The sequence below is a fragment of the Phoenix dactylifera genome, chromosome 1 (genome assembly GCF_051530095.1).
Source record: "Phoenix dactylifera cultivar Ajwa chromosome 1, Ajwa_hap1_PhDact_Kaust_v1.1, whole genome shotgun sequence".
Classification (NCBI taxonomy): Eukaryota; Viridiplantae; Streptophyta; class Magnoliopsida; order Arecales; family Arecaceae; genus Phoenix; species Phoenix dactylifera.
Window position 1 is genome coordinate 721,181 of NC_143190.1, and position 27,899 is coordinate 749,079.

A 27,899-nucleotide genomic window follows, 5' to 3' on the forward strand; every position below is an offset into this window, starting at 1 on the left:
GGAGGTCTGGAGTTCATTCCGTGCTAAGAGGGAGGCATTGATGGCCAGCTATGCTACAAGATATATGCTAGAGCCGGAGAGCCTGTGGCACTCTATTATATGGGCCACGTATAGCCCATGGATGTCTCCTATGATGTTGCGTATTGGTCTGAATAGCTCCTTCATCTGAAAGGAGATTTGTGGGCATAACACGACGGCCATGGCCAATGTCAAATGGTCTATTGGTGATGGACAGGTCGTGAGGGTTATGGGTGATGCATAGTTATCTAATTTGCCTCTACCTTAGTAGCCTACAATGGTTAACACTAAGGTTAGTGCTGACGTGCGAGTTTGTGAGCTGTTTACCCCGGGGAAGAGGAAGTGGAACAATACCCTCATCACCCAGCTCTTTGGTGGCGGACTAGCAGAGAGGATCACCGCTGCTCCAATCCCCAAGGTCAACTCTTTAGATAGAATGGTTTGGCAAACGACTTGCAGTTTAAAAGTGAAGGCTGGTGATCTCTATCAGATGTTCGGAGCTAAGAACGAGTAGAGGCGAAACTGTGCTTGGGTCTAGTGGTTGGGGGCCCACACTAGGGTCGCCTTATTCCTCGGTAATGTGGCGTGGGTCACTTTCCTACCATGAGTGTGCTAAGTAGAGGAGGAATTTGTCTCCCGCCAACATATGATGTATGCCATGTTGAGGAGTTGGTGTCTCACATCCTTTTCCAGTGCTATTACTTTTCCAGTGCTATTACTTTTCCAGTGCTATTAGACAGTGTGGGTGTGGGGGCTTCTTGATGGCTCCCATGTTTTGTTTCGATCGGCAGCACCCATTGAGACCTTCCTCTCCTACTTGAGGGACTGTTCCAGGAGAGCCCCTATTAGAGGGTTGGGCATCAGGATTGCTCACTTGGCATATCGCATCTGGCAGGCCAGAAATGATCGTGTTTTCGAGGGAAGTAGTCAGCTGCCTAGATTCACAACAAGAGGGCCTTTGTTCAGACGACAGAAGTTATTTACTCACCCTCCGTCAGAGAGCCCTTGATTGCTCGGAATAGTTGGGACTCCTTTTCAGCTCCTATAGCGGCCAAGATGATCTCCATCTATTGGGAGCCCCCATCCTCGAGCTTCCTCAAAATTAACTTCGATCGTAACATGTCTGATGGCGGCAGCAGGCGTGGTGCCAAATTTGTTATTAGAGGCCTCGATTCGCATCTCATTACTGCGCCGTGGGGAGGAGGGGGGATCTTATCTATGTGTGGACCTCATCCACCTAGAGGACAACTCGACCACTGCCATTAATCAGATCTGGGGATAGACCCTAGTGGCACATAGACACCCTCTTCTTCTGGACATCTCTGCTAGGGAATACACCAACCTCTGGACGAGCTATATGTACCATGAGGCAAATAGAGCTACGGACTAGGTTGCCTCCTTCATAGTCGACCACTCTGGCAAGGTGTGAGATGCTGTGGATGGTCCGTTCCAAGACATTTTGTATGCTGACTCTTTTGAATGCACTGATTCTAGACATTTGTGATTCATCTGTCCTAGCAAAAAAAGTAAAGATGCAGGAACTTTTGGGTGCTAAGATTTGGCGTGGTTAGATTGGGTCATTTTAGTTTTGTTGGAGAAAGAAGAGAATTAAAAATTGGGAGACTTTGCTGCTGTGTAGTGTTGTATCTGGAAAGGAAGAAATCCAGGAATTTTTAGATTTGAAGCTCAAAACAGAGGTTTTGCTGATTGAAGACATATCAAGATGTGGGAATTTTTGGGCATCACATGTTCCTCGCAAACTGTTTAGACAGACTGAGTTCATGCTGTTGTGTTCCTAATTGTATTTTTGCTCTGTCATTTTCCTATCTGTAATTTCATAATCCCAATGAAATTGGTTTATTCCATATTTTTTCTTTAAAAAAAATAAAAAAAATTCTGATCACCTCATGTACTTCAGCCAATTAACCTTTAAGTAGAGAAACATAAAATTTCTTATAATATGACCACAACTTTCCCCTTTTTCACTAAATATACTACTGTGTAGTGAATCAACGAATATAAAATGCGAATGCTCTAAATCCCTAACATCAAATGTAATTTCTGCAGAGTATCTGAGAATTACGAAGGCCTCCAAAAATGCAAATTTGTCATTTCTTTTTGTCCAAGTAAAGTCAAACTGCTACAAAATGAGGTCAATTTTTATTTTCTACACATAAATCGCTTAATCAGACTCTGCCTATTTTGCCGCAGCCTTTCTGAAACTATCCAGCAAGCATCATTATGATACATGAGTTAGCAGCTGCATGAACCTGATCACCGATGTAGCCACCGATTGAACTGCCATTGGTCTAAACCAAAAACTAAAATGAGGTGTGATCTTTCAAATCGATGATCAGCTCCAAGAAATTTAACCACAGCGTGGTAATTGAAATGGCAGGCATTCATACCAAACTTGAATGATTTAAAACATAGGCAACAAAAACAGCTTCAGTTCATTTTTGTCTGTCCAATATCTGCATTCTTGGCATCTGGATTTTCCTCTGGAAGTAGGCCAAGGAGAGGCAGAGGCAGCAAGGAGCTGAGATTGCATATAACGATCAAGAGTGCTAGGTTGCCAAAGCTGTCTTTGGTGACCCCAAGAAGTTGAGTGAGGCCAGCACCCAAAAGGCCACCAGCAACGCTGCCTCCATTTGAAATCGACATCAGGGTAGCAAACAAAGTGGCTTCCATGCCAGATGGACATAATTTTGCAGCTAATACCAAAACAGGCATGAACGAAGCCTGCAAAATGGTTCAGATTTCTTGATCATCATGATGCGGCACTATGAAACACTGCTAGTAGTTGAAAAGTTAGCGAAAATGATAACTAGAAAAAGCATAAATAAAGACCAGATCAAAAGTTCTATCATCAACTAATGCATTATCTGGAGCTACAATGTCAGCAGACAGATGGAAGGCATGTCCATTTGCTTTCCCTAGAAAATTCATGTCATTTCATCATACAAGCACTGACTTTTTACAAACTTATATAAGCTTTTTCCTAAGTTCCTCCACTTTTCAAGAACAGCTCCAGTTGTCTCATGTCATATATTAAGATCTTTTGAACGTCAACCTGGCAGTATGTGTTTGACTTGTGCTTGAATTATACAGATTTAACTTATTCCATAAATGATTACTGCATTCTCTACACAAACCATTCAGTCTTATTGAGCCATGACATATATGTGATGATTAGATCCTTTGACAAAGCATCTTAAAACTTCCAACCTACATATTTTGGTAACCAATGAAACATGTTCAAAGTATTTAATCATAAAATTATAGAGAACAGTTCAAAAGCTAAAATTCACATATATGATTTATATATATTTATGTATAGTTTCATATTGCCAGTAAAAAGCAGTGAAGCCAACATATAGCAAGGTGTGCTGGGTTACATCTGCAACTTAAGAATATTATACTGCACCTATGACCCCTTAATTTGCGGCATACAATTTGAATGAGAGTAAGAAGTATCACAAACCACAAGAAACCAGCACATATGACTTTTTTGCCTCGGTGCACCAAGTTTAAGCTTCTGCTAGGCTTTTAGAGCTTTGGCACAAATTATATTTGTGGAAGCTATCTTTCTTATGAAACTTAATTATTTTGGTGCGAGTTAAAAGGTGAAAGCAAAATTCAAATCTAGCGTAAGTTTAATACTGTTTTCCTCTGATGACAAAATAAACAACTGGTGTCTCAGAAATTATACATATACACTGGATCAATACTTATCCGCATACAAAGATTTATAGTTTAAGTAAAATATAGTCACCTGACTGAGGACTGTTATAATCAGTGAGTCCCCAATAGAAAACCATTCATCGCTTATGCCGAACTCTCGATTTAGTCCAGTGACAAGAAATACCTAAAACAATAGATCCACATAAAATTTGTAATAGATATCCGAACTTCTTGGTCTTTCATGTCAAAAATTACAATTTCTCACCTGGGTCATCCCAAGGGTTGAACCTATGATAGTCGTCAGGAGAAAAATTTTTCTCAAGGGAACATTCTTTAGAAATGCATTATATAGGGCAACACCCACTAAAGATGCCACACTAGTCACAAGTTTGACGCGCCCTAGAAATTCTGGACTGAATCCAAGTTTGTTTGTGCTGAAACTCAAATAGATAGAAATATTTTTAAAATGCTTGTAGAAGAATACATATTGAAAAGATAATATCTAGGCGGTAGGATGACAACAAATTAATACAAGCATGGCAAAGAAAATGGACAGAGACAAAGCAAGATAACATTGCTCAACTGTAACAAACAGATAACTAGCTAAAAAGTAGTATTATTTTTCTAAGTGAACAAAATTAATAAAGAAAAGTGGATATTTAAACTAGATTTTAGATTAAAAAAAAATGAAAATCTGCCTGTTGATTGGAGCTACCAAATGTAATCTCAACTGACACAAATTACCCTAAAAGATCATTAAGCATCTAATAATGCCCTTAGGCCACGTCACAGGCTTGAAGCAAAGTATGACACTGATCACAAAACATGGTGTTTACCAAGCTAAAAGCCTGTGAAATTTCCATCTCAAGCTCATTGTTTATTAGCAAATTCTCTTAATGCAAGCATCAGTATGGAGATATCCATGTTCATCATAGAAATTTGAGACTTGGAAAGGAGATAATTTGCCAAGAAAAGGAAGTTAAGACAGGTTTCTGATGGATATCCAGCTTGTTGTGGAAATTGTAGCAAGCAGAACTTTAGATTTATATCACATAGCTATCAACTAGCATGAAATTGTTAAAATACATTTTTAAAAAACAGTGATTGCCAAGCTGGACAGAATTCTGACAGGAAGTGAAAAGGCCTCCTAGATTCAAGTGTGCACCGAGTCCAAATTCTTAAATAAAATATTGCAATTTGAAGGACAATAAGGAGATCATTTAAAAAGACAGAAAAGCTAAGATAGTTGAACAACATTATTTCAATGGTACATTAAAAAGAACGGATTTTGGATCTAGGATTGTTCTAATTTCTAAGAATATTTTGTCTGACAGGTTCTGTTTCCAAATTACCCTTGATGCCATGTCATTTAGTTCCTCACATGTCAATGATACATCTTCAAGAATATAAATTTTTATGCATGTGTCCTCTCTCTTTCCCAAAACACAAAATAAACTTTCCACCCCATATCTCAATGAATCAAATCAAATATAACCAAGGACATTCATATAATAAAAATGTTTAATAAGAAAACGTACCACAAATGGTCTGGATTCAAAATTCATCTATCAACACATCTCTCCACATAGCCCAATCAGCTGGAAAACTAATTAATTTCTAGCCCAAAAAACTCTAAATGTTTCTCATTCAAAATACATCTAATGCTTATCTTCCACAAGCATAGCAAACTGTGCTTTGCAAATGATATATTATTTTTTAACTTGATACACTTTCTTAACAATTTTAAAATCTCCCCCAATAAAATTGGACTCTATGGCTGTGTTCGGTTGCGGAAGAAGTTAACCCAGTGCAAATGGGTTAACTTACTCCTAACCATCTGTCCTGGAATAAACTACTCCACATTACAGGGTAGAATAGCTTAAATCAGGTTAGGCGGAAAAATAGCTTTACAAACTTTTCAAAATATCCATTCTGCCCTCAGAATAATCCTCTTCAGCATTTGATGGCTTACAATGTTGAGTCACATCCTTTTGGTATGAGGTAAAAAATGGTATACCCACTCTTTCTTTCATGTGTACTTTTTTCCTGGTACTCTCACTGGCCTTTTTAAAGAAGAAGAAATGTAATTAAAATACAAATAACCATTGTTCCGATGTTAGTGGTGAATTCCTTGCCCTAGGTTCCCTCAAACTGATATCATTTTAATTACATTTCTTATTAAATTGCTTAGTTTAATAGTCTTTACAAATTCTCTTTTTCAAATATTTTTAAAGAAAAACAACTGTACCCCAATCTCTGTGGATCGATACCCGTAATCACTATCCTACCAGATACGTGCTATTGCGTGGTCTTTAAAGTTGACTATCAGGCGAGCAGGAGGGCACACTGAAGTATTTAGGGGTTTCGATCGCCGAGCGCCGCCTACGACGTAGTGACTATTTTGACATTGAACAGAGGGTCAGACAAAGATTGGAGGGTTGGCAGGTGGAGACTCTTTCTATGATGGGCAGAGTGACACTGGTGCGTTCAGTTCTCAGTTCTATGTCGATATACTTGCCGTCGAATACTATTGTGCCAGTGGCGGTGTTGAGAGCCATGGAGCAGCTGCTTCGGAATTTCATCTGGGGTAGGCGACAGGGTAGAGATGGTTTGCATCTGATGGCGTAGGAGGTGATATGCCAGCCGATCAAGGCAAAAGGACTAGGGATGCACTCGCTATTGGCACAATGGGAGATCCTAGTAGCGAGGCATGCCATAAGGAATATTCTAGAGCCAGACAATTTATGGAGTGCCTTCCTGAGGGGCAAGTATGGTATATGTTCGGCAGTGGGCGATTTTCGAATGGGAGCCACAGCTCCATCTGGAAGGAGATTTGTACCTGCGCTCATGTGGTCATGCCAGTGATCAGATGGGCGATTGGTGATGGGCGGTCGATCGATGTTCTTCGAGATACCTGGATGACCGACGATGGTGGACTCGGCGAGACTGTCTGGGTGTAGAGTCAGTGATTTGATTAGTCCAGAAGGGCGTAGGTGGAACGAGGCGCTGTTCGGGAGGTATTTGGAGAGCAGTTGGTTGAGAGAATACTGACCATTCCGATTCCAGGAGAGGAGTCGAGAGATAGGCTGTTGTGGGCTTCGACGGGGAGGGCGAGGGTGAGCACTGGAGACCTACAGGCGCTGATGGGCAGAGAGGCTACCTAACAGATTGAGGGTAGGTGGATTTGGAGGATGCGAGTGTACTCCCGAGTGGCTCTGTTTATATGAAAGGTGGCTTAGGAGTGTCTACCGATCCGAAATATATTGGCTAGTAGGGGAGTCAGGGTTTTCCCGATGTGAGAGGAGTGCACGGACCTAGAGGAGACTATCAGCCATGCGCTGCTTGGATGTCCTCAAGCTGTGCAGGCCTGGCAGCGAGCGCCCTTTTCCTTACCACGGGATGTGGAGTAAGCGGAGGATCTTCTGGACCACTTGAGGCAACTGGCAAGCTCACCGGCACCATGGAGAGAGGCATCACATGTGTTTATATGGCGTACCACATCTGGCTGGACCGGAATGCCCGCATCTTTGAGGATAGGAGGACCTTTTTGAGGGCCATGGTGGACAGGGCCATTCGTCAGGCGACTGAGATCATCACCACTACCCGGGCATCACCTCCAGGGTTGGCTAGGGACATCTAGGGTTTCCACTTCGCTGCCACAGTGCCCCGAGTGACCTTCGTCTCTTGGGAACCCCCACCCTCTGGCCACTTTAAAGTAAACTTTGACGATAGCGCCTTGGTAGAAGGAGACAGAGGAGGGACTGAATTTGTGATCCGGAATCACAATTACAGACTAGTCGCGGCAAGCGGGCGACACACTTATGACATGACAGCTATTGGAGCTGAGCTCAGGGCTGCATGGGAGGTCACCAATGCGAGGAGGATCCTAGAGGCGGACTGTTTCATCCTGGAGGAAGACTCTACTACGGTGATTGAGTGGATTCGGGATGTCGAGCGCCAGAGAGACGACCACCCTATACTCAAGGACATCTTGAGGTTGGTAGCGGGATGCTGCTCATTCCAGGTTGCCCATGTGTTTTGGAAAACGAACAAGGCTGCAAACTGGGTCGCCTTCTTTGCTGCTCACCATTCAGAGAAGGTTCTATGGACTGAGCTAGATTTTGTTTCTTTTTTTTTATGTCACCTTCTTTCTTTTGATGTTGAGGGTAGTGTTTATGCCAAGCTAACATGAACTACCGTTGTACCAAAAAAAAAAAAAAAAAAAAAAAGAAACGTCAACCAAATTGAAGTCCATGTAAGTAGTTTATGAAAAGAAGAGAATCTGGACTCCATCATTGCATATCTTATCTAAGGCGGAGGAAATGCTAGTAAAATGAAATCAGGAACTTAAGACCCACTTCTAATTCTAAGGCCTAAAGATAGATGAAATGGATGCAAGAAGCATTAAAAGCACTTTCATGGCAATAGATGATCGCTTCCTGCAATTTAAGGGCATCAAAGGATATTGTTCGCTTTCTATTTTCAACCAAGGGTTAGCAAGAGCAGGCGATCCATCAGCCAAATGGAGCTAATGGATTCACACACAAGCCTTGCATACAAAATTGGAGCGCCCAAGCATGACAAAGTTTATGCTAACAAGATTGCCTATGTACTTTCTGTTTATGACAATCAACTGAAGAAAGAAATAAAATGTTAATTTAGCTACATAAATGGCCACATAGTGCTAAGTGTACTGCCTTTTCAACCTATTTATGCAGCATGCAATCAAGGGACCGCATCTGGATATGTGGCCTCATATGCAGTCTTATGCACCACACTTTAAAATGCTGTCCTTAGTCATAGGGTTTTGCATCATGTTGCATCTGTTATTACATTGCACTAATTCAAATATGACTTATCTCCATACGTTTGTCAACTGTCCACTTGTAATTGTACCAACAATTTTTCTATCTTAAAGATCAAACTAATGCACCCTTCAATTCAATGGACCACTAGAATTCCCATCCTAAGCACATTCTACCAGTTTACTGTTTAATAAAATTGATGATGTTTAATGGAGATGTAGGCGGAATGCTTCACATGGAATCATGTTGGAGCAAATATAAACTCGAAAGCCCATACGCTATTTTACAACTATCTTCTCACAATAACCTCCACTCATTGGTTCACCATGATTTGATACCTCCTACTCGTCATTTTCCTCTCCATCTTCTAGAACTCCATCTTATTCCCTACCATGCTTTCTTTCCTTTTTATTTTGGTTTTTTTCTCCTTTCTCAAAAAATTTATAATCCTCACACAAGCAAGATCAAGACCTAGACTACTTGTTGGTTTGGCAAATAAAATCAGATTCAAGTTAATAGTAGGAAGCATTCTTCTTAATTCTAAATTTGCCTCAAAAGTTTCTAATTTTAATGTGATTAGCACTTTATTTGATTTTAATGGATTGCTTGAATAAGGCTAGAAGCTAGCTATATGCAAAGTCTGGTAGGTTTAGCAGGGTCAAACACTTTACTTTGTACAAGCAAATTAGTGAGCTAAGGAACTATCGTCAATCATAACCAAGATTTTGTCTCTCTATCAGCACTATTTGAAGAGTATTAAGCAAGGTATGTCGTACCGGTACCGGTTGCCTACCGGACTGGTACGGTTCTGGTTTGCATCGGTACGATTCCAGTTCGCACCGGTGGGACCGGTACCAAATCGGCAGCGCGCTCGCAGAAAAAATTCTACAAAGCGCGTAGCACGGGCCCACGCGTGCCTGCCACATTAAATGCCACGTAGGCGCGCGCTGTGCGGGGAACCGCGCCCGGGCACGGTTCCCCACTCAGGCCCATGTGGGCGCTCTACCCAGCACCCACGCAGGCACGCTGCCCAGCGTAGGGAACCGCGCCTGCACGCTGGGAACTGCGCGCAGGCGCGCTGCCCCGCACTCGCATATCGGTGCGAACCGGACCAGTCAAGGATCGGACCGGACCGGTTAAGGACCGAACCGGTCTGGTACGGGCTGAACCAGCCGGTATGGGCCGGTTCAGCATACCATGATATTAAGAGTATTTCCAATATTCTGCCCACCTTTTAAATTGGTTTTTAAAAACAGCCACCTTGACAGCTCACCTAGGCGGGGGCACCTAGATACCCACTTTGGCATTTTGCATCATGTTTGAGTATGGATGATTAGAACAACTTATGAATTACTATTGGATGCTGCCAAGTTTATGCTTCCCACTATCCTAGTATGACTTATTTTCTGCACATGCCAGATCATGAATTAATAACTACATCCAATCTCCAAAAAAGTGATATATTATACTTCATTTGTTGAATTATAATTTTTTCTCTCAGTTGCCTCTTTTCTTATTAGTATTTTGAACCTTTTTAGTTTTGGGTTGCCCTGACCTTGGGGAATAGGTGCTAGGCAGCTACCTAGCCAGCTGTCTACTGACTGTAATATTTAAAAGCATTGGTTTCTATTACATTTTGCTTTCCAAGTACCAAGTATCTCAATCAGAACCAGATTATCACCAGTGCAAATGAGACTTGGAAAATCATGAGTATAAGGTACTGAATTTCCACAAGTATGCTACAATTGCAGGAAATCTTTTTTCTGTAAATTTGTGTGAGTTTTTTGAGACAATAGCTCCAAGCTTGATTCTTACAAAAATCACATTGTTCATCTCACTCTCCATCTACTGAGCCTATGATATATACACACCTACACTAAAATAGGCTTCACCACTAAGACTTAAGAGACACTTATGTTTATGGCTTTCATCTACGACTCAAATCAGGTTCCATTATATCCCCAATTTTGTAAGGATACCAGAAACCTACTCCTAGGGAAATTCTTTAATCCTTGCATCATTTTCTGATTTGTTCTTTGAGGCTCACTTTTAAACTGCAAGCCTTCTTGCTTGTTCTGTGACTTGAGGATACACATTGCTTTAGGAAACACATAATCATTAATATGTACTACAACTTCTCCTAGAAAGGCATACAGTCTATTATGCTGACATACTCATGTATTCCTTCAATAATTACATAATCTATATAGGAATCATGTAGATTGGGATTATATATACAAACACTCATAGGCACTATTTGGATGCTGCTTATGTGATGGTTACATCTGTTAGCAGTTTAACCAGCCAAACAAGAGCCCAAAATGGCATGTTCAAGTTAATCAGTCAACATGCCAAAAAGCAGCCGAACCGGGTTAAGTTTATATCACTGGGGAGGGTAAAATAAAGTTGACCTCTGGCATTCTCTCTTGTCTCTCTCTCTCTTTACTCTTTCACTTTTTTCCACAACTTATCCTACCAACCCTTACAATGTCAACCAAACAGAAAATAATTCTTACTCATGGTTGTCTGATAAGGGAGTGAATGCCAATGGTTAAATAATTTTACCCACTATTCAGCATCCAAATGCAGCCCTAGTGTATTATCTTGATCATCACATCTTCTAAGTTTAAATGTCTGGTTTTATGCCTCATAAACATAGTGCATGCACTCAAAGATTATCAGACATTGCACCTTTTCAATATGATGCAACATAAGTAGGAATTAGCTATAATTCCACCAAGATTAAAATTGAGAAGACCTTTTGAGATGGGGGGAGGATTTGTTTGATGCCATGCTTATAGTATCAACTGTTTAAGTACTGTGACTGATCATTCTATGAATTGCACATTATCAATTCTGTAGAGGTTCCTTGGAAATTTCACAAGAAAAAACAACTTCTGGGCCGTAATCTATAATGTATATAAAAATGACTAGTGAAATCAAGGCATGTTCATTTTTAATTTCATCTGTCATTTTTATGCTGAGAATATCCTCCTAATTATCTCAAAAATGCATTAATTACCCCCACTAACTTGCTCACTGTTAACTACCACATAAGCTCTCTCCACCTTTCCCTATTAGATTGGACCTGTTTCAATAAAAAACCAAATGGATAGGACTCCATCCCTTGCTCTCTCTTCTCTCCCCCCTCAAGCATGCATTGCACGTGCCCAATTGCTAGTATATCAAAAATATGTAAGCACAAGAAAGCATGTCGAGACATTTTGGCGGAACATGTGTACAAGTTTTGAAATTTTATTTTTTTTAGATTAAAACACAAGAAAGATAATGTCAACCCACAAAACACTGAACTGACAATTTTTTAATACGAGTACAATTTCAACCAGAGTTTATGATTATTAGTGAGGCAAAATTTCAGGTGGCATTACTCAAACAAATCTCATTAAGTAATATGTTTTATTCTGCCATCATAATGTTGGGAGCATATAATTATTGAGTTCTCTGCAATTAAAAAAAGTAAGGGCTGGGTAGGAAGCATACGTAAAGAAGAACATGGCGGAGTCGGACTGTGGTGTTGCTTGCCACAGGAATATGAATAAGGTAGGCAGAAGGATATCTCGCTGCCTGACAGCAGCCAACAACTGCATAATATTTTGCTTAGAATTTTCAATGAAGTTTGAACCAGAAATTAAAGGATTATGTCCCCAGGAAGAAGGCACGCGCTGTTCCTTTACAAGAACAGCAACTGCTGATGTCATCAGAGGAAGAAAGGCCGTAACACCAAAAACAAATCTGCAATTCAAAGAAAAGATGATGACAAGTTATAATGTACCTTGGTTAAGAAGCTATGGCATAATAACCTCAGTCTTGTTACAAACCTTACACCGTAGGCATCAACTAAAGAACCACTAAAGTAAGCACTCACAATCCCCCCAACGGCTGAAGATCCCCAACATAAAGATTGAAGAGATCCTGATGTGCTCTGTGATTCACCACGTGCCCTTTCAACAACCATAGAATCTACAACCTGCAAAAACATATGTCCAGTTTTTCCAAATATCGTAATTATGTGTAATACCAAAGAGATGAAACAAATGCATCAGACATGCAGGGTTCTGATGACTAACTATAGAAAACTTCTAGCACAGGTAGAAATATCATTGCAGCACAACTAATTGAAGCACATGTTAAAATTCAAGAATGATAATAAAAAATTTGTGGCACTGATCGGGCAATAGTAATAATGTCACAACTCAGAAGTTAACATTAGTAGCAAAAAAATCATGACTAGTAACTGAAAAGGTTAGCATTTGAGTGAACTGTTATAAACTCAGACTTCAATAAGCACAAGCATGTTGGTTCGTGAGCTAATTATTACAAATGATCACATGAAGACGCTACATAGACAATCACATGAAACCATGAAAAAAAACTGATGGTTCAGAACAAGGAGGTATTCATTCAAAAGAATATGAAATAAATATAATAAATAACATTCAACAATTTAAATAAATAATCATACTTACAACATCTGAAAAGGCAACCGAAAGAGATCCGAGAAGAATACAGAGTGCTACACCATATTTGCTGTCAACAAAAGAGGCCATCAAGCACCACGAAAATGCTCCAAGAAGCCCAGACAAAATAAGATATGACCTTCTTCGATAGCCAAAAAGTGGGATGGAGTCACTGCCATCAGGAGAAATATTTAGACAACCACACGCAGAGAAATGATTCAGATATTCTAGGAAAAGATGGATATAAAAGTTTATATGAACCTGATAAAACCATAAAGAGGCTTGATCAACCATGGCAAGGAAGAGACACCAGATATAATTGCTGTCTAAACCAAAAGAGAAACAATACATCAACCTCCATTTGAAGAATCATACCTCAGAATTTATAGGTTTTCCTAAGTTACTTGCCAAAAAAAGTTAATTTTTTAAGAATTATTTTTTAGCAAGACTAACGCCACACCAGTTTTCCAAAAAAAAAAAAAAAAAGAATCTTTGAAAGAAAAAAGCAACTGGAACATGAACTGCTCCAAAAGTTAAAAATAAAAAGAAAAAGAGTAAAACACCATAGCAACCAGAAAAGAAACATCTTATTGAATTCTGGCTTATTGCAAATAAATATGACATCAAGAAAACAAAAATGGTGTACCTCAGCTGGATCAAGATGGAGATCATCTTTCAGATAAAAGTTTACAGCAAGCCTTGACAGTCCCAAAACTCCTTGCACAAAATATACAATAGCAACTGCAAAGTTGCCGGGGGACATCTCCACTCCAAAACACTTTAAAGTGCCAATCTTAGACTTCCTCATCTGTGGAACATTTGTATTGGATGGGTATGTCTCACCCTCAAAATCTCTACTTGATGCATCTCCTTTAGAAGAACTCTGATAATTCCTTGATGTTGAACCACCTGCACCAAGCATCTTGATTATAGAAAAAACCACAAAGATGTAAAGCCTTCAATAAAGCTACAAAACAAGCCAATACCTCTTTCCTAATCAAACCTTCATGGAAGTTCCAAAATTAGTCAACAACCATACAACATTTGCTGAGATTGGAGAGAGGGAAAGAGAGAGCATACAACAAATGTTGAGACAAGAGAGAGTGGGAGGGAGAGAGAGAGATAAAAGGAGAGAAAGAGATGTCTGGAGCCTGCTTATAAGGTAATCATAATAACATTATCTCTGAGACTGATATCTAACATCCCCAGACAATTTATCAAGCATGGAGCACATTATTGCAAGTTTGAAACACAAACTGTAAACCGTGATTGCCTAAACCACAGCAAGATAACTGATCATGGCAATCTTGTCATAAAAATCACTTACCATAACTGAATGAAAATTAGGTGTAAAGCACTAAAATGTGGTTTGCGTAAGGTGACTTTTCCAAGAAAACTATTGGATCTCAACTCCAGTCACCTCAGGAGCTAGGGCATTACATGCCTAGCTTGCCTGAAGTCACTTGATAAATAGCCGATCATTTTGCTAATAATACATATCTGGACAAGGTCAGCAGAACAAAATACTTTTCTCTCAGTTTGACGAAGGAAAAAAAGGCCAAGATCACAATCTATTCCCATCAAGTGAACCTTGATAAACATTGACTTGCCTGAGTACAGGTGAACTTTCAAGTTGCTCACCATTGTGACATTTGCAAAGATAACACAGTTGGCTAAGCAACTTAAGATAGTAAAAGATGACTTCAAAATCTTCCTAGGCAGGTCAACCCAGAATACTAGAATCACTTTTCACTCTTTGATCAATCATCAACCTGTCTTACTGCTGCTTGCCTAGAAGTGCCTATTCTTAGTGGTATCAAACTCTCATAAAAAGGGTAAAATTGTACCCGCAATTATTTTCCTTAGTCTTGAATACTTGTCAAAGTAACATATATTTATAATAGAAAGCATGTACGATTAAAAAAAAATATTATCACAATATTTTAAAAAAATATATAATATTACGATTGTAAACATTAGTATTTTAGAATATTAATACATTAAATATTAATTAATTATTATAATTATATATTTTATCTCATAAAATGATTCTGACACTGATAATAACATATAATTCTATGAACTATATGTGATTAAAAATATATAATAAGATTTATCTTGAAAATAAAATATTAATAAAACATATTATGATAATCCTAATATAATAATTTTATTTTAATTTTACCTGACCATGATAATAATTATTCTCTTATTGATACTGATAATACTATTATAGTATGCTTGTACAAAAAAATATAGTACTCAATTATCATAATTTTATAATATAATAATTATTTATTTTATATTATTTACCACATATTAATAATATTACACATTCGTGTTGTGTCAATATGAACATTATATAATGTTGATATATTAGATACTAATAGTTATCATCAAATATCATAATTATTTATATTAGTACTATTAAAGTATTACAATATTCTATTGCACTAGGCATTTTGATATTATAGATTATATGTTATAGTATAACAATATATTAAGCTATTACTAGAATGTAATCTAGTCACCATATAATATTTATGCAAAATAGAAATATGTTATAATTATTATAATAGGATAATTAATATAATATTAACTATATATCATATTATTTATCATATATGAGTAATACTATAACATATTATATGTTATTATTTAAGAAATATTGTATAACATTCATAAATTAACCCATGATAATTGTCATAATAATATTTATGCATGTAGTTTATAATTATATTTATCTATAATTATGAGTATAGAAATATTATATGATATATTTTTATAAATATATTATAATATAATAATACATTAACAATATGATAACTATAATATTATTGTACTTTTTAATGTAATGACATATAAATAACATACATAAAAATACTAATTATAATACATTTTATTATTATGATAATTATAGAATATATTTATGCAAAATTGAATATGCTAGAAGGTTTGCTTCATTCATCCAAATAACCTAGACTTGTGATCCAAACATAGGCCCAGAGTTAGTTGTTTATGATGTCTCCTGGAAAAGGATATCTTGGGAATGGCAAAAACATTGCTCCATTTGAAACAACCAAACATGGCATCAGGAAAATCAATATGAGAATAGATCATTTTGCTTGAACCAAAGCTCGTCGTCTCGGTACTGAACTCCGTACCGGTGCCACATTAGCACAGTGTCGGTACAATATGGTACAAAATTTTTTTGGTATACCAAGTATCGGTATGCTACCCATACCGGTTACCGGTACCAAACTGGTACGGTACACCCCGTGCCACCCGGTTTGGGCCAATATGGCATACTAGCTTGAACTATATAACATGCTAATAAAAGCATCCAAAAAATGAACCCACTTTGACAATAAAGTCAACCCAAAAAAATTATGTTACAGTCACAAGATTCAAGTCATAGATCAAGATACGCCGTCTCAGTACTGAACCCTATACTGGTACCTTCTTACTACAGTGTTGGTACACCTAGAATAGAGACCGGTCCAACGTACCAAGTGTTGGTTTGCCCTCCGTATCACATACTGATTCAATACTAGTATTATATGGTATGGTCAGTATGCACCAATACAGATCGGTAATGCAAATCTTGTCATGAATTGAATTTGGTGGAAGGGTCACCAAGTGCATTATAACAGCAAGGAATTAGAGATTTAACAGATAGACCAAAAACAAACTGCTCCAATTTTTGCCCTACTTTTGGATCATTGTAGAAATTCTGTATTGCAAGGTTCTCCATCTTCAGCTATCAAATGATCAGTGATTATCAAAGATCCTTTCCTCAATGGAGTTAATTGCAAGACATCGATGGTGGATGAAAAAATTAGTAGCAAGATAATTTATGATTAGAGAGAACATGAGAAACTTTGAACCGCTTCACAAGAAAGAAGCCAGATAGTATGAAGAAAGGTAATTGAATTAATGATTGTCCCAAATAGAAGCATGGGAACCCTAAAATAGTAGATTGCAACAAAATGAAGTTGTCTACAACCCCAATTGAGATCTGCTTTTCAAACTATGGGTTGTTACAAATGGAGTATGAAGTATGAACTGCCTCAATCAAGATAATCACCATTACTTGAGTGGCAGTATCTTCCACAATTTCTGCACGAACTACACCAAAGTGCATGTTGCTGAAAACAGAAATTACTGTGGGAACATGGTAGTCAAAGAATGAGAAACACATTTTAAAAGTATATACAATTTACAAACATGACATATAGTGCCCTTTTCATCTTCACAACCGATGGCAAGAAGCAACATTTACAATCTTACGTCCAAGTGAGAAGCAAAGTTGGTCACGTGCAGAAGGTAATGAAGTTGTCTTGAACAAGTATCATTCCAGATGAGTATATCAAAAATAAGGGAATGGAAAGTCACCATTTAGATTTATAGTCATGACATGAGTAAAACAGAATTTTCCATCCCAATGTTCCATTAAAATTACTACTTCAAACAAAGATATGCAAGAAATGCTACACGAATCCTTGAAGTAAATAAAAAAATAACCATGACTTAGCATCATATCAATCACAAAATTATGAAAGACACACTTAAATGATGATAGTTTCTAATTGCAAAAGAAATGCAAATATTGGCAAGAGTCATTAAGAATCAAGTTCCCAAGTCTTGAAAGCAATGATGCAATAGAGACCACTAAAACCAACTTCCATTAAAGATGATACTGATCAAATGCAAGCCTGGAATCTTATAAACTTGAGGAATATATAATACAACTAGGGGAGAATGATGCATAAGCCATTTGGACATCAATCATGTCCAACATGGAAGTTAATTGGGCTTCTATTTGGCCTCTGCTTGATGTGTTGCTAACTGGTTACTTTGTTACAATTATCAAGGACAAGATATAGTCAGATCATGCATAAGTAGTTGAATGCATTTTTTTTAAATCTATGGAACAAGTTTTTCACAGTGTACCTCCTTGGACTACCAATGTAACTGCAAATAGTAATGAACAACAAAAAATTATTTCAAGGAAATTTTGATCATTTTTTCTTCCAGCATATATTATTGTGCTTTCTGCAAGTGTCTCTCCATCAAAACAAGCATACAGAAGTTTAGTTAGGTACTTGGGTCAGATATTTCATAACAAGTACAGTGTTAATTAGCATCATGCCTCCTCTATTTGAAGATTATATCATTATATGGCCTCTTCCTGAACTAAATCAGACTCCATGTTTTGTGCTACTTCAGTCAATTGGTTGTGAAAGATTACACCACTGCACTGAATAGTAACAATAAAAGATCATGCTATTGCCAAAGCCTAGTGGTGGTAAATTGGGAAAAAGAAAAAAAGGCCAAATTCCACAATTCTCGTTTTTGGAAGCAAGATGGTGTATTGGAGAGGGGGTTCTCTTTACATATCTTCAAAGGGCTCCAAAAATTTAAAAAAAAAAAAACATAATCTTAAACTACGAACAACAATAAACAATAGCTCTTAGGCACATTAAATTTTTTCATGACAGACCTTGTAATCCATCCCAAAACTTCCACAACCAGCCTTACTCAACTAAGCCTTAATCCCAAACTAGTTAGGGTCAGCAACTTCCTCAATTAGCCTTATTGTCAAATGTCAATAAAACCCTTTACTAACTGTTGTTTCAAGTGCATAGGATGTTTGCTGGTTGCCATGGTCACACCCAACCAAACATGAGTCAAGGTGAGCCCTCTCCAGTTGTGCTGATTCTGGAATTATACTTCTGGACCCTTTTTAACTAGATCAGGCCCCATTAACAGTTCTACTACTACTAACCTCAATATGCTGGTTTTTAGGTCAATTTTCATGTTTGATAATTGATACCAATGATGGAACACAATAGTATGCTAATTCCCAACAAGCACCATACGAGTCAAATTATCAACACATAATGGCCCCTATTGCTGTCCTATATGACTAAAGGAACTCGTATTACAAGTATTGAAGACTAATCTGTCGAGCGATACAATCTTATCTTTATAACATAACATTCACTGGTCTCTTCTGAACAACAAATCACCCATTGGCTTACCTTCTTTGGTTCATATATTATGTCCTGTAGACCTCCAATCACTTAACAGAACCTATCTACTCACTTTGAAAATAGGGTCAGCTTAATCCCTTCAAGCCTAGAAAGGTCATTTTCTAGTGTGTTGCTCCTCCTTCCTTAGGTGTTCAGCGTCCCTTGTTAAATACACGCTGAAATGACCCTTTACTAGTAATGAATTTCCACTTCTTGCTTTTAAGTTTTCCATGTCCTTCTTAAAGATTAAAGTAAATTCATGCATAATCGCAAGTGTCTGATGTTGCACTCTTTGCTGATTGACTTTTGCACTATTTCTTATTCCACACATCAACATGTTTTGTTTACTGCTTTCCTGCATATATCCATCATATTTGTTCCTCCAAATCAGCATGCGTGACTAGGGTCCAGTTTTAAGAGATGCAAGGCAGCCCAGCTACTGGACAAGTGTTACATCTCTCACACTAATCAGAATCAGCTGAGCTAAGGATAGCAGTGGAAGAGAGAAGAGAACAAGATGGCTCCCAGACTCCCAGTATCCTCAATAGCTAGTATCTGGTGGAATCCATTGCCTTCTTATCATCTCTGCCACTTTTCCCTTCCTCCACCTCCTTCAATTCCATACACAACATTTGGGCATCCATACAATGCTTAACTCATGAAGTTTATTATCCATCATATCCAAGAACATGTCTACTTCCTTTCTTGTCTTATTCTTCTATGAGCATCTTAAATTCATCCCAGAGAGATCAATTTATCCAGTCTCTTGGATTGACATTTGGACTCTCAGCTACAGCTTGACCTAGCCTATGATTCCATCATAATGTCCCTCGTTCCGACTCCAATCATCAAATTCAATGATGCTTTTACCTGTTTGCATTGCCTCCAGACCTTACAAAGTATCCGACCATCCACATCAGCAGCTCCAGCCTCTACCGCTCCAGCATCCATAGAACCCGAAACCGTCTCCATACCTGCATCATAGCTTAAAATGCCTGTTCTGAGACTCATCAAAATGAACTTGGTGATTGTCAGGTCCTCTGGAACTGCTCTTAAATACAAAAACAAAACTTTTTTTATGGACAATCGATTGAACTTAACTACAACAAAGATTTCACAATCCTATTCTTTATTGTGCGCGAAAAGCTAATATCCAGATTTGAGTGTGAATTAATTTAGTTCTGATACTAGAGAAATCTATGGAAGAAGCTTGTCTAGATTGCGAGTGGCTCAGAACACAATAAGGAGAGAGAAATTGCATTATTCTTCAAACTTGTCTTAAACTCTCCCAGTATGCTTCAATTCAAGCTTGTATTATTCTTCAAACTCACCGGTTCTGTAATCGGAGTAGGACATCTCGATCTCGTGGCCGTCGGAATCCAGAGACCCGAGAGCGGCCTCCTCATCGTAGGCCTCCCCGCTGCTGTCCTTCCGCCTGAGCGGCAGCGAGGAGGTGGAGGAGGATGCCATGCCGTCCCTCTCCGCCCCGCCGCGTCGGCCTCTGCGGCGGGTGCGGGCGGGGCTGCGCCTGGAGGCTCCGGCGCGGCAGGCGGGGATCCAGCGGCGGGCGGCGGGGAAGGGCCGTGGTGGCCCGGAGGCGGCCGAGGGGAAAGGAGGAGGACGAGGGAAAGAAGTGGTGGGTGAAGAGGAAGAACGAAAAAGAAGCGATGTCACGGGATTTAATAAAGCGGAAGAGGCCATAACGAATTCGCCTATTGGGGTTCATGCAAAGGGCGTTTGTTATTGATCCTACTCCTACCGGTGGGCAATATCACAATCTCGAGAAAAACAAAAAATCTAAAAATAATTCTATCATTAAAAAAAATCTAAAAATAAAAATATTAAATACATCATGTTGCCGAAGCAGCACCCCAAGTGAGGAAGGGGGAAGGATTAATTGGATATTCTTTTATAAAAAAAAATAACTTAGAAGAGGTAATCTCCTATGTGTTATGCAGGTGAAATGCAGTGAAAGAGTGAGCAGAGCAATGAATAATAATACAAAATATAAACCAATAGAACAGCGGCCAAAAATAAAGAGAAGAGAGCACAAAGAGAATACACGAAAATTTTTTATAGTGATTTAAAGCAACTCGCCGCCTACATCTACTTTTTAAGACTCTCCTTGAAAATTTCACTATATAATTCTTAAATTACACAATCAGCTAACTTTTCAAGTTTGGTTGAACCTTTATATGAGAGTTTCCACCAAAAAAACTCTTAAACAATACTAGCTAATTCCACAGGCATTAGCTCTCGGGTCTCGCAACTTACAACCAAGTTAAAAATTTTATAACACGAAAATCCTCTCAGAGGTTAGTTATAGCAAGTAAAACCCTCAATAATTGTTTCTTTGTTGAAGAAGAGTGAAAATCCACAGTTATTGCTCGTCTCTCTTCTTGACATTTTGTACTCTTGAAGTTGTCTAAACTTTTCAAGTATTTTCGTGCTTTGTGTTTTTTTTTCATGTATGTTTTATGTTGTATTAAAATCGAGAGAGCTTCATATTTAAACTAGAGACCTGGTGTCATTATTTGTAGCCGTTAGAGGCCTCTATCAGCTCATTAATAACCTTGTTGAGGTGTACAAATGGCCATATATAGCTATTATACCATTTAGTTCACAGGGAAGGAGGCCTCCTTCCAATGAAGAGACAAGAGATAGCTCCTAACTATCAAAAGTTTTTGAGTTTGAATTTTTAAATCACTAGGGACGACACCTATGAAGATGATTCCTGACAACCTAGAGACGACTCTTGGTGACCCAGAGATGGCTCTTGACTTCTGCTAGAGCCGCTCCTCTAAGCATGAGATGACTTCTTGATTACTCAAATAACTCCTAATCGGTTGCAGTAAGCTTAGTTTTGCGGCGTCGACTTCTGACCTTTTGGAGATGACTTCTCAAAATATGGTGGGTCTGCTATTCAAACTAGGAACTACTCCTAATCTGTTTGCTCTTTCCATAGAGATGACTCCTTGAATGTACTAATCATCTTTTGAACTCTGGAGATGACTTTTTTATGGTGCAGTCATCTCCTATAGCATGGAGATGACTCCTAACATGCTAGTGATGACTCTTGGATGATACAGTTCAACCCTAGTCCACTGGAGATGACTCCTGAAGTAGCGAAGTTGACTCCTCACTGATCTACTCAACCCTTAGTTCTAGGAGACGATTCATTTCTTTTCAATACAATTCTTAGATCGGGAGACAGCTCCTCTTAAACTGGAGACGACTCTTGTTCTGTGAAGCTTCCCTTTCTTATAGAGGAAACTCCATTCTAGAAGATGGCTCCTCACAATTATAAGTTGTTACTTTTCTCTTTCTTTTTCTAAGTCAAGTTTAACCAAGTTAGTGACTCTTTGCAGCCGGGAGATGACTTTTGACATGCTGGAGACAACTCTTGGGTGATCCAATTTCGCTCTAATCCCCTGAGGATGACTCTTGAAGCGATGAAGATGACTCCTCCTTGATCTACTCAACCTTAGTTCCAGAAGATGACTCATATCTTCTTCATATAGTTCTCAAATCTAGGAGACGGCCCCTCCTAAATTAAAGACAACTCCTATCCCTGTGAAGCTTCTCTTTTTTATAGAGGGATTAAGCCCTCCATTTTAGGAGATGGCTCCTCGCAGTTATAACTTGTAACTTTTCTCTTTCATCTCCTAAGATAGGTTTAACTAAGTTAATAATTCTCAAGTATTTTGTTATCTTCAAAATAAATCCTTTGGGAGCAACAGTCTCTTTCTTTTTGATGATGACACAATCTTGAGCATATATAATGAAAATATAATCTGCGTTAGTCTATTTCATTGCATCAGAGCTTTTATTTGGGTGTGTCAGAGCATGTAATGAAATATATCAAAGCATAAAATTTTGTCAAAGCACAAAACTTTGTCAATGAGAGCATTAACATTTTGTTAAGTATTAAAACATTGATCAAGTATAGATCATTATTTTAGAGCATAAGTCTATATGTATCAGAACATTTAAAGTTTCAAGTATTAGAGCAGTTTCAAGTATTAGATTTTAGATTCTTATATGTACACATACTTAAAGTTTCATATTTTGTGATACATATACTCTAGTAAGTCTTGTCTCCCTCTTAAAGCTTTAGATTTTATAATTCTCCCTCCTTTTAACATTTCTCTTTTTTTTGATATTTTTAAGATGTTTCTCCCCCCTTTTAATATTTTTCATATGCATATACTCTAATAAGGTCTCTCCCATTTTGTCAACACCAAAAAGATGAGACAAAATATTAGATAAAATATTATATAAGCCACTTACCGGAACAAAATACTGAGAAATATAGAGAAGGAACTTTCATTTATACAAAAAAAGTTTACAAGATCATGCAGAACAGAGACATTCACATTTAAAGATTGGGTCCTCATCTCTCATATGAACTAGAACTGCTGTCCCCCTTACCCTTAGTGGATCCTTTATAGCGGGTCATAAGGGTCTATAGGATAGTCTAGAGGAGCGTTGCTAAGGGGCCCTAGGTCTAAGATTCATAGATTCATACATAGAAGCTCTAGGAGGTTGAGGTGCAACAGGGGTAGATTAGTTCAGCTAGTTTACAACTCAATTTAGACAATAGGCTACCTTACTGGAGGATACAAGGAGAGTGTCTCTAATCTTCTGATTTTGCTCCTTGAGATGATCAATTCTCATCTTCATTCCATTGTCCAGCTTCTTGGCAGCTGCTTTGAGTTCCGTGACCTCTGATTTTAAAGTACTCACCTTTAAATGCAGAGTGTCCACCTTTGTGTTGATTACACTAAACTGGAAGCTGATATTACTCATCATCTTCACCAAGATATTGTTGTGCGACACAATCTCTCCTCCTGAGTGGCTACACTCATCCTTGGATCATTTAGAACTCTTTCAGTCACATCATCATACAGTTAGTCTATCACTTCTTTCAGTACCTCCGGTAGAAAACTCTTAATGAATCTGTTGAAATTCTCAAACATTATAGGAGTTTCTGATATTGGTGATCCTTCTCTAGTGACCCTTTCATAAATTCTCTCGAAGACCTCAGCATCTACTATAAAATTTCCTTCGAGCTTTGTCCTTTCTTCATAAAATTGCTCCAGCACCGAAGTTAAAGATTTTGAAGCGGCGGATGTCTTTCTTCATGAATCTATTTTAGCACTTTAGCTGAAGGACCTTCTATGGGGGCTTCTTCTCTTTGATAGTCAACTTTAAAGACTACGCAATAGCACGTGTCTAGTAGGATAGTGATTACGGGTATCGATCCACAGGGATTGGGGTATAGTTGTTTTCTTAAAAATAAAAATATTTAAAAGGATGAATTTGTGAAGACTATTAAACTAAGCAATTTAATTAAAAAAAATGTAATTAAAATGATATCAGTTTGGGAGAACCTAGGGCATGGAATTCACCACTAACATTAGAATAAGGATTAATTATATTTTAATTTATTCTTGGATAAACATGCAAATTGGCTACAAGCCTAATAAGCATTTCAATAGAAATTCACAAAAGTAATTTAGGCATAATCCATCTTTAGTTAGCATGAAATGTCTACCCTAATCTAAGGTGGCAGCACATCGCATCTTCCTTAAGCATGGACTATCTTATATTTACCTAGTGATCATGAAGAACAATTGTATAAACGTCATATTTAAAATCATAGAAATTAAATATGAGATGAAATAAAATATTCATTAGAAGCAAAATAAGGTTTATACAACTCCAAGAATAGAAATCAAAATATAAAACCCTTGGCCCTTTATTAGGGCTGCATCCGGCCCTAGTGAGAAGATCAACCCTGCATGGAGTTGGAGACGGCAGCAGCAGCACAGCAGCGGGCTCCCATCTCTCCCTCTTGCGATTCCCTTGAGAACGGCTCCTTCTTAACTCTCAGGGGAAGTTATTCCCAAAATAACCAAGAAATCTTCTCTCTCTTTCCTTTCTCTCATTTTTTTTATTCTCTCATGGGATTCGGCTCACTCCCTCCCCTGTTTCCTCTTCTTCCCGTGGGAAGTCACCGTGAGAAGAACTGTGGAATCAAAGCCCCCGCTTGCTGATCCTTCGATGGGGAAGAAGGAGGAATGCCCTTTCTCATCAGAAATCCTTCCTTTATATAGGCAGCCATCTCTTTCTCCTCCTCAAAGATAAGGATGCATGGATTGAACTGATCTAGTCGTTGGAACAGGAAGCCGTTGGATTAGCTCGGTGAAGTGATCCGAAAATGTTGGAGATCTGATTCGGGTCCTTGGAGAAAATCTACTTGCTGTTCTGGAACTTGGAGAGCACACAGAAGAAGCCGATGTTGCTGTTCCACGGTTGCATGGGATAAGCTTGTGATCGATGGAGTTAACGATGGGAAGATTCGGTCCTCTGTTCCGCTGCAGCAGGGGAGGATGCAAACGGTTCCTGAGTTCGGTGGGAACAAGAGATTTGGATAAAGAAGATCTTGGAAGAGAGCTCCTTCGATGCTTGGGGAGAGGATTCTGTTTCCGAAACAGGGGAGGATGCAGTTGAAGCTTGGGATCAGTGGATACGGCTGAACTTGGATGAATATGGATCACAACGAAATGAGAGCTCGATTCGGTTGGCAGTTTAGATGAAGTTTCCGTGAAGCTTGGGAACGGCTGGCCATGCGTGAAACAGGGGAGAAGATCACATACGGGTCTGTTCCTTGGGATAAGGGTGCTCTGTTATGCATTTGGTTCGGATTTGTGGATGAGAAGAAGTCAGAAGAAGATGGAATGCTCATCCGGAAGATGCTGGGTGCTGTTCACGGCTTAGATGAGGTGCCGGAAGAATCGGGAGGATGAAGCTGCCGTCGTACTCTGTTCGTAGAGGTTTGGATTTGTTCTTTGGACTGCCGAAGATGTGGGCGCTTGGAGTTGGGATCTCGGGAAGATGAAGCTGGACGTTGGGAGATGTTCATCCGTGGAGGGAATCTAGCTGGAGAAGCTTCGGAGAAGGAATTTGAATGGGATGAAGCTGGGAGTTAATCCGGAAGGGGAGATGGGATAATGATGAAACAGGGGAAGCGGAACGGCTGGGAAGTTGAGTTCCTGGGATTCTTTTTGATATGGATGAAGGGAAGAAATGATTCGTGAGCTGGGAGTTTGGTTGGCGATGAAGACGGGATGCTACACGTAACAGGGGATGTTGATGGTTGTTGGGAACGGAACTGGGGGCTGATCCCTTGAATCGCGGATGATTAGGGAGGATATGGCTGGATCGATACAGACTTGGGTTCTGTTAGATGGGATGAAGGCGGGATGAGCTGGGGGATGGGATTTGAGTTTATCCCGTGAAGATGGAGGCTCTGATCCGTGAAGCTCGGGATGCTGTCATGGATCTGGATGGTCATCACGAATGAGATCAAGCTTGGGCGGACGGGATGTAGATGCTGGTGAGGTGAAGGAAGATTTGATCTGTGGTTGTGTTCCTTGTTCCAAAGGGGTACACGGCTTCGTTCTTTGCGGATGGAAGCTTCTGTTCTTCAGACATGGACGGGAGGACGTGGAACAGGGAATATTGGGAATGGCTGAAGACGCGTGGAAGATAAGTAAGATGAGAAAGATGCGGGAGGAGAGAACATGCACGAGATATAAAGCAGGGGAATTAATTCATAGATGAAGATGATATGGATGATGGAATGACTTGAATGGCTGATTTCAACCGAGATGAAGACTATTCTACGAATGTGATACGGGCTCAAATAGTGCAACGTGGGAGGTTTTAGGAAAGAAGGTTGAAATATAAACGAAAGGTTGAACTCGATTGGATGTGAAAGAAACAGATGAGTTAGACTGAATCGGAAATCTGAGAGGGTCCGATTCACGGGGTGCATGTGATTCAGGTTCAGTGATCATCCCAAATAAGTTAGACTCGACCTGCATAGATTAGATTCGATCAATAAAAATAATCAAACTTGAATTATTTCTAATTAAAATGCAATGATGAAGGTAACACAAATTTTTAGTTGAATTTACAAAATATATGAATTAAAATAATGATAAGTGCTATGAATAAGATATTAATTTATGCATTATTTAGCACTTATCACTCTTCTTCAACTTTGCCCCCGATAGTCTAACTTTAACCCATTCTCCATTTATGTTATTATAACTCATTTGGGATACGGACTTCTCATTGTAGGTATCGGGGCAAAGACGAAGAAGAAAGAGAACTCAACTTTGAATTTCTTCATTTATCTTATTATAACCCATGGTGAAGCTCCTTTGATGCTTCACCCTTTAGGTCAACTTTGAATTTCTTAAAAATCACTATTAGAACCATTCCATTTGGCAAGGCAGTGTTGGTCTTACTGATCACCTCCCTCATATGGTTCATCATGATGAGGGTTAGGTTAATAGGGTTTCCATTCACAACATTATGCATAACAAATAAATCTCTATCTAAAACTTGATCAAACTCACCACTTTCAAAAAGAATGTTCGAGAGATCATGTGATGTAGCAAATGCATCTCCGTTAGTTGAGAACTTGCTACAAACCCTGCTTCTAGTCTTTTTTGCTGGGGAGTTGACACCTTTTGGGGCCATCAAAGATCAAGCATTGAAGAGACAAGGTGTTCTAAGGTATATATGGAAGGAAATCCTTTGGCTTAGAGAGAAGAGGAAGAGACGAAGGTCGGCTTGGAGTGGCGGCTCCTAGGGTTTTAGGTCGAATTAATAGGAAAGGTTAGCTCATGACTATTTATACCCTAGGTCCAAGAGACGTCTCCTATGATACAAGAGTTAGCTCCTTTCATGAGTGCTGATGTAGGAGTCGTCTCTTGGCCTTTAGGAGTAGCTCCAGCTCCTTGAGCAATCTTCAAGAGATGTCTCCTCCTAGCGAGAAGTTAGCCCTACTTCTCCTGACTCAA

At 38.9% G+C, this 27,899-nt stretch overlaps 1 protein-coding gene across 4 annotated transcripts; it reads right to left on the reverse strand.

The window, feature by feature from the left end:
* Window positions 1-2,100: 2,100 nt before the first annotated feature.
* Window positions 2,101-27,671, reverse strand: LOC103712130 (Major facilitator superfamily protein). Of its 4 annotated transcripts, XM_088715869.2 has the most exons (10): window positions 20,352-20,464; window positions 19,891-19,994; window positions 13,632-13,894; window positions 13,247-13,311; window positions 12,995-13,157; window positions 12,347-12,495; window positions 12,009-12,260; window positions 3,968-4,136; window positions 3,794-3,886; window positions 2,101-2,760 (listed from the first exon to the last, which is right to left on the reverse strand). In XM_088715869.2, exons 2-10 carry the CDS (start codon window positions 19,898-19,900, stop codon window positions 2,467-2,469), a joined length of 1,458 nt encoding a protein of 485 aa, XP_088571995.2. In that variant the 5' UTR covers window positions 19,901-19,994; window positions 20,352-20,464; the 3' UTR covers window positions 2,101-2,466. The 4 variants fall into 4 exon arrangements, with proteins under 4 accessions (XP_088571995.2, XP_038970522.3, XP_008796775.5 ...); XM_039114594.3 differs by lacking the exons at window positions 19,891-19,994; window positions 20,352-20,464 and adding an exon at window positions 27,453-27,671; XM_008798553.6 differs by lacking the exon at window positions 19,891-19,994 and having other exon boundaries at window positions 20,352-20,760.
* Window positions 27,672-27,899: the final 228 nt, after the last annotated feature.